This window comes from Phoxinus phoxinus (genome assembly GCF_949152265.1).
Source record: "Phoxinus phoxinus genome assembly, chromosome: 16".
NCBI classification, from domain to species: Eukaryota; Metazoa; Chordata; class Actinopteri; order Cypriniformes; family Leuciscidae; genus Phoxinus; species Phoxinus phoxinus.
In genome coordinates, this window is record NC_136891.1 from 24,281,926 (window position 1) to 24,290,102 (window position 8,177).

The 8,177-nt window shown below is 36.4% G+C and overlaps 1 protein-coding gene across 1 annotated transcript; it reads left to right on the plus strand.

Moving 5' to 3' along the window:
* Positions 1–449: 449 nt before the first annotated feature.
* Positions 450–7,218, plus strand: scrn2 (secernin 2). Its single transcript, XM_079583738.1, has 9 exons — positions 450–558; positions 1,941–2,103; positions 2,250–2,431; positions 2,545–2,744; positions 4,048–4,263; positions 4,777–4,942; positions 5,622–5,790; positions 6,591–6,753; positions 6,832–7,218. The coding sequence occupies exons 2-8, from the start codon at positions 1,942–1,944 to the stop codon at positions 6,741–6,743; spliced, it is 1,248 nt and encodes a 415-aa protein (XP_079439864.1). The 5' UTR covers positions 450–558; position 1,941; the 3' UTR covers positions 6,744–6,753; positions 6,832–7,218.
* Positions 7,219–8,177: the final 959 nt, after the last annotated feature.

Consider the following 8,177-nt stretch of genomic DNA (forward strand, 5'->3'; position numbering starts at 1 on the left):
TGTTTTTTGTCCTGTGAATATAGAACTGTGACAAAATAATACAAATATTAATAATTTATTTAATTATCACAAACAGTATGAATATATTTAGGCTACTAATGGCTGCATTTACAGGATAACATCTATGAATCATTTTGTCAATTATTTTTATTGGTTTGTAGTAGTTGTAATTTATGTATGTATGTATGTATGTATGTACCATGACAATACAAAATATTAGTTCTGTAGATTATTTGTTATGTGAATTACGTGTCCTTCTTCAAAATATTGCGTCAAAACACTTCGCTGTTGTAACATTTCTGGTTAATATAATTCAATATAATAATATGTACATCTTTAACAGGTCAGTGTCATCAGATGACTTTTATTTTGAAGGGTCTGCAGAAGCAGGTTGATCATTCTCAGTCCTGCTTCTCACAGATCAAGCTTATTAATGTACGAGTCGAAGCGTTGAAGGGGACTTTTATTTTGAAGTGTGTTGCCGCCGCAGCAGTAGCAGGTTGATCCGTCTCAGCCCTGCCTCTCACAGGCTCGCTGACCGAACTGGAGCTTATTAAGGTAATAATAACTTCATCAAATACTCTCGAACGTGTGCTAAACAATTAGAGTAGCACTACTAAAACGCAATTAAAGCATGCACGTGAATGTCACGCGTTAATTTTGATACACGACTTAGATATTCATATAGATGATCCATTATCAGACACACAGGCCATTAGTCTATCAGATATAAAATCATCTCCTATAAATCACTGCATTCTGCTCTTATGAGTGCTTAAAAAGCAGCTTTTGACTGTTGTGCAACTGAAGATCGGAGCTGAGGAGTCTGTGAAATGGAGGTCAGGCGATAAGCCGTATATCTCCTGTCCAGCAGCACTACAGTAATCCTTCCTCAGCACTCCTCTATCCGTGCAGGACTCTTCTTCAGTCACTACTTCTGCACAAGCTTTACATTCATACACGAAACACCATATTGCTCATCCCTGCTTTCTCATGTAGACGTTTCAGTTTGGAATTTTTTAATATTTGGTATACATTTTGAATATTTGGTTTTATGTATTGCATAAATGTATTATTATTATTATTAGTAGTAGTAGTAGTAATAGTATCAAGCCAACAACGAACCACACACTTTGAGAGCAGTTTCTTAATGCGCAGTGGTCACTAGAAGAACCCAGTGAAAATGACCCTTGACCACAAGCCTGCGTAATCAAACTCAACATGGATTTTTACCATTATCAGCATAATTTATCCTAAATTAAAAAAAATAAATTCTGTTTCTGTTAGTGAAACGGTTTATCCTTGTGTCTGAATGGAATATATTACAATTACAGTTTAATATTTGGAATATTTAAATATTTTACAATGTTTAAGAAATAAATGTTGAAATATTGCTAAACATTTCACTATCCCGAATAATGTAAATATTTTTCATTCTTTATAAATGCATTCAAATAAATTGTGTTATTGAATATTTGGTAACACTTTACAATAAGGTTTATTAGTTAACATGAACTGATAATGAGCTGCACGTATACCGCATGTATTAATCTTTGTTAATGTTAATTTCAACATTTAATAATACTTTATTAAAATCTTGTTAACATTAGTTAATGCACTCTGAACTAACATGAACTAACAATGAATTAACAATGTATTGCTCATGGTTAGTTCATGTTAGTTAATACATTAACTAATGTTAATGTAAGTGTTTTTGTAAAGTGTTTCCGAATATTTATAATCAGTTCCGAATTATTATTCTTGTACGAATTTCTTTTTATCGTTTTTTGACTAGCGATCTATAAGCCTAAGTCTGTGTATGCCAAAATGTTACCAGTCCATTTTCCACCATGTTAATCTTTCCATTGCATATACTGTATGAGTATGTTGTTGCCATTTGAATCTGATCCGCTGCATTGATCCGTATTGATTTGATATAGGATGGCTGAACCGCCTCGGTCATGTGACTGTTTTGTATCTCTGCCTCCGGGTTCAAAAGAAGATTACGTGATATTTGGTAAGAACTCTGACCGGCCGAGAGATGAGGTGCAGGAGGTGGTGTATTACCCTGCGTCCTCACACGCTCCTGGCTCGACACTGGAGGTGAATTGACTTTTCAAGTTAATTACATTTCATCAAAGGGCATAATATTTGGTTTAAGAGCTTTAGTGAATATTTCACCATTTGCAGTTAATATTCTCCCCGGCCAAACAATAGATGATTTACAGGTTGTTCTCTTTCCCATATAGTGCACGTACGTTTCTATCCCTCAAGCAGAGCACACTCATGCAGTTGTGCTGAGCAGACCGGCCTGGCTCTGGGGGGCTGAGATGGGGGCTAATGAACACGGAGTGTGTATTGGGAACGAGGCGGTCTGGACCAAGGAGCCTGTGAATCCAGAAGAAGCTCTGCTGGGAATGGACCTGGTTCGGTGAGCCCAAAACAACCAAACATCTTTTATCTTCTAGTTTTCTAGCCTTAAAATTGATTGACCAGATTTCTTTTTTAAATATATATATGTATATGTATGTTGTGTGTGTTCAGGCTGGGTCTGGAGCGCGGGGAGAGTGCATGGGCCGCTCTGAATGTGATCACAGGTCTGCTGGAGCAGTACGGTCAGGGCGGAGGCTGTAGGGAAACCGCAGAACCCTTTAGTTACCACAACACCTTCTTACTAGTGGACCGACTAGAAGCCTGGGTGCTAGAGACTGCTGGGAAACTGTGGGCGGCACAGAAAGTCACAGGTGAGGGAGAGAGATGATTAATGGTCAGTGGTGAGTGCGTTTTCACTGATTGAATGTGTTTTTATACGGTTGGTTTTTCTCACTCTATGTGTTTGACAAGATCTAAAAATTAAAAACATTTCCGTTTTATTCTGATAGAAAGTCAAGACTGATTATAAGTAATTATAATATTAATTAAAAGTTTATATTGTAATAAAAGGTTAAATGAGAGGGTAATGTTAATATGTACTTTAAAAAAATATATGTTATATTTATATAATCAACTAAATCAAATGAACTGATTAATTAATTCATATTTATATTGTATGTATAAATATGAATGTGTATTCAGTGTGTAAATGTACATTATTTATTTATATACAATATATATATATATATATATATATATATATCAGAATAACAAATGTGACAAGTTCAAGTGTTTATGTAAAAAAGGTTTATGTAAAGTGTTTACGTAAAATGCTTATGGTTATGCAAGTATTTATGTAAAAATAAAAAGTTTTGGCTGAGAAATTACCCCCCATAAGATAATTTAAAGTCATTATTGTGTTAAATGAGAAAAGCATCAAATAGACATGACAAAAGGTAGCTTTAAAAATAAATATTTAATTTGATTCAACAATTTTTTTTTTTGTGCATCTGAATTGGTATTTAGATATATTTACAGACTGTTTTGTTTGCATTTACACTGCAATTACAGATTAATAGGTTTTAAATGGGTTTTAATGGGTTTTTATTAATACGGAATTATTGGATTCGTCCCAATATCTTACATTTTAGGGGCATTCTAACTGCACTGCATCATGCAGTGTGTTTTTGCCCTGTATCATGTTGAAATGTAAGATGAACAATATATATATATATATATATATATATATATATATATATATATATATACTGTATATATATATATATATACTGTATATATATATATATATATATATATATATATATATATATATATAAATCAGAATAACATGTGAGAATTTTAATGTGAGGACAAGTTTATGTAAAAAATATTTACATTATTAACATTATATAACATTATTAATATAAATGAAAAATAATTCATATAAATTTAGTAATATATTTGATTAGTGATGTTCCTTTGTTTTAACATTTTCAAAATCTTTAATTGCAGGCTGTGTTAGATTTTGAATCCCAGATTTTCTAATGTAGCCTTAGACTTTTGCACCCCACTGTTTTTTGGAATTATATATCAGGATGATAAATCTCTATTAAAAGTCTTATATCTAAATAATCCATCTCTAAAAAATAAACAGGAGGTTATTTGTTTTGCCAGAGGGAGTGAAGAACATCTCTAACCAGCTGACGATAGGCACAGAGATCTCAGCGGAGCATCCGGATCTGCGTGGTGCGGCCCAGGCTCAGGGCTGGTGGAGCGGTGAGGGGGACTTCAGCTTCACCTCGGTCTTCAGTCCTGACAACCCCCCCGCCAGGATGGAAATGGCCAAGCAGCGCTACATGGGCGGCACAGCCCTGCTCCAGCAGCACGACGGTACGTTTGCTTTCCCCTGGCGTCGGGACTGAGGAGGAGTGGGGTTGCGTTTACAACAGGAAACCTGAATGCTGTTCAAGTGTTCTCGTGGTATTTTGAAGAGTTTGTGAATGTGTTGAATACTGCCGCCTACTGTTGTACACTGCATTTACAGTCATTGTATTTCTTTAATAGCAATTATGCCTGATTTAATCATAATATTTGACTTTTCAATTTATATTAATCTATATTTTTTATTATACAGTGTATTTTAAATGTGGTGTATGTATGAATTATGTAGTCTTTACTTTGAATGATGCGACAAGTACTATTTGAGATAGTGTTTGTTTTTAGAGCATGTTAAAGTCCCCCTGTAGTCAATATTTGTATCACTTAAAACTCATCTTTGATTACCAAAATTACATATTTAAAATTGTTCTACTTTCTAAAATTCTTCATGGCTTAAAATAGCTTTAATGTAACTCTACATTACACACACGTTCCTCCTGTCCTGACCCCTGTCGCTCTGCACAGGCTCGGTGACGGCAGAGGTGATGATGAGCATCCTGAGGGACAAGGCCAGCGGGATCTGTATGGACTCCGAGGGCTTCCGTACCACAGGCAGCATGGTGTCCATCCTCCCGCGCAACCCAGAAGTGCCCTGCGTTCACTTCCTCACTGCTACCCCCGACCCCTCCAGGTGTGACCCCTGAAGATTAAGGAGGACGGGTCCTAAAATCTCTACCCGACCCGATTCGACCTAATTCACTTCTTTGTTCTTACCCGAACTAGACATGCGTATATACATTTTCAAAACCTGAGACAAACCCGATCAAATTAAACCCAATTGATTCTACATTAGCTACTTCTACATTAGCTAAGTTTTTAACCCATGTAAGCAATACTTTATGCTTGTCAAAAATTTAGAAGAATATGTTTTCCGTGGATTTTCACAAATTGTTTTGTTTGAGAAAAAACAAAAAAATATACAGTTTAATTTTGGTTCATTTGATTTAGTTGATTATTTTTGGCATCAACTGCATTTATGGTTTTCTGTAATCGACCAGGCATTTCGAAGAATTATTTAATATTTGTTTTTAATAATAAAACATTGTAAAATGGCCGAAACGAATAGTGGAAATATGGCATATTTAAAATAATTTGAGTCTCTATGTCTATTAAATTCTCGTGTCTATGTGGTAAAATAAAAGCATATTTATTTGAAATTACCCGAGGCTGCTAATATCAGATCTGACCTGTGTCCAAGGCACTCGTCGAAAGTCTTGGACCCGAACCCACTCGGGTCTCTCAGGTTTTCGGATTCAAATGGACCTGTGAAGACCTCTAGTGGACGCATCACACTTCTCCTTCTCTTGCAGGTCTGTATTCAAGCCTTTTATCTTCACGGAGAGCATGAGGACCGTCAGCATGGTGATGTCACCGCAGTACGGCCCAGACGATCCTGTCAGGACACAGCCTCGATTCCAGCGCCAGGTGGACCGGAAACACGAGCTGTACAAAGCCCACCAGACGGCACTGACCAGTCCTGTAAGTCTGAGAAAGAAAGAAACAATTCTTGCGCTTTTGAACATTTAAAGGGTTTGTTCACCCAGAAAGTCCATCATTTACACACTCAATGAATTTCTTTCTTCTGCTGACAGAAAAGAAGATATTTTAATGTTGGTATCCAAATTTAATATTTAGGATATTTGGCCTTCTGTCTTCTGATTGATAGTTCATACTTTTGTAGCAAGTAAAAGGCCTTTTAGTATAATTGTAAAAATGTCCCCCTTCAGGCCGTGGTTCATGATGGCCGTGTTTTTTTGCTGTGGAATGTTTAATTATTTATGAGTAAATGTAAGAATATATGTTACATTGTTAGTAATATTTTAAGATGAACCCTTACTGGACTGACACAAAGTAGGCTAACTTGATTATTGGAAAAGAAAATAATTTGAGAGGCTTTTGAGGAGCGTTTATTTATTTGTTTGTATCGTCTGAATAAAATGATATATTCAAATGCCTCGTTCTATAATCATATTTCTATAGTTTTAAATGCGGGGTGAAAAACATATGAAACTATACTGTCATATATAAATATCTAATTGATTTCTTTTTGACCATATAAATATCAGCAATTGTACCATATTTTTGCACAGTTTGAGCCTATAAAGTGTGTGTGTGTGTGTGTGTGTGTGTGTGTGTGTGTGTGTGTGTGTGTGTGTGTGTGTGTGTGTGTGTGTGTGTGTGTGTGTGTGTGTGTGTGTGTGTGTGTGTGTGTGTGTGTGTGTGTGTCTGTCTGTGTCTGTCTGTGTGTGTCTGTGTGTGTCTGTGTGTGTGTCTGTCAGGATGCTGGAGTCTCTCTACAGGAGACTATGAGATTCCTGGAGTCTCAGTGTCTTGAGGAAATCGAGGCCATGCTTAAGGGGGAGATACAGGGCCAGGAGCTCGGGGATCTGTTCTTCGACTGCGTGGACGCTGAGATCAAATTCTACCAGTGAGACAGAGCAGGTAAACAGACATTTGTCACTCATCTGACCAGAGTCTTCTTGTGTCTGATATTGCCTCTAACTTGTGGCTGTTTTTCAGTTATCGTTGTGAATGTCACTAGTGCTTGCTGATCTGCCTGGAGAGAGAGAGAGAGAGAGTCCAGAGCGCACAGGTTCCTGCCTGCTCAAATCCTGCTCTCCTAGTTCCCCTGATGCCATGCCAAACTAATTGTGACGTCCATGCCACACTAACTGTAACTTAAAAAACACACACTAGATGTTCATGTGAGTGGATCACCATAATCATGTGTAATTGTCACACAGGGCGGTCATATACGCATCACATTAACCAGTTTGTTATAGTTTACTAAGGTGTGTATGTGCTGTGGGTAGACACACTTCATGTAAGATTCCTGTAAGAGACGGGCTCAGCTACCAGACTGACCCTCTGAGGAGAAACACAATAAAATATCAATGATTCAAAGCGTCTGGCATCTTTATTTTTACTGAAGAGGACTGTAAACTTTGTAAACTTGTAAACTTGTGCTTATGCAGTCTGTCCACCTTTGTACTCCTACTGTTATTCTAGTTTTATTTAAGTTGCACATCTAAAACCCTCACCGTAACATTTCTTCTATATCTATTTTCAAGACCCAGCTAAAAACATATCTGTTTTGATATGTATTTTCGATAATGTGGCCTTGTGCGTTTGTGATATGTGTGGGTTCAGTTGTATTTGTAATGTACTGTACTATGTACTGCAACCTTGAGCTATGGAAAACTTCTTAATATTCCATACATTATCAAAGCTTGGTAGACAGATAATTATATTTTAAGATATTATTAGAAATATGATTATTATAAATAATGTTATATATGGAACACAAAATAATTTTTTGTGGGAAAGGAGAAAGTCACGCATAGGCCTACATGCCTTCCAATAGGAAGTTTAATTCTGCTTTATTAGAGGATTAGGATGTAACATACATGTTAACTCTTTATGTTACTGAGATTTTGCCTTCTCTGTTGCCTGATCATAAATGTATAGCCTACTTCTGTCATTTGGCATTTCCTCTTCTCATTCAAGAAGTATGCTATACATTTATGATGAGACAACAGAGAAGGCAAAATGTCAGCAATAACCCAAAGTGTATATTTGATTTCAGCGGCCCAGAGTTACTAGACCAGTAAACCAGATTTTTTTAGGGCACTATTTGAGGGGACAGCCATTTGTAGTGGTGTCCGAAATAAAGCACTGCAATAATAACGAGTGTACAACTGATGTAGGCCTACTGTATTTTGTGTTCGACAAGTGGCGCTACGCAAACCACTGGTCCAATGTGGGTACCGCGTAATATCATACAAGTATAAATTCCTTTTTTAATGAATTATTAACTTGTTTAACTAAGGTTTATACAGGCTAGTTTCAATGACGGAGTTAAAAAA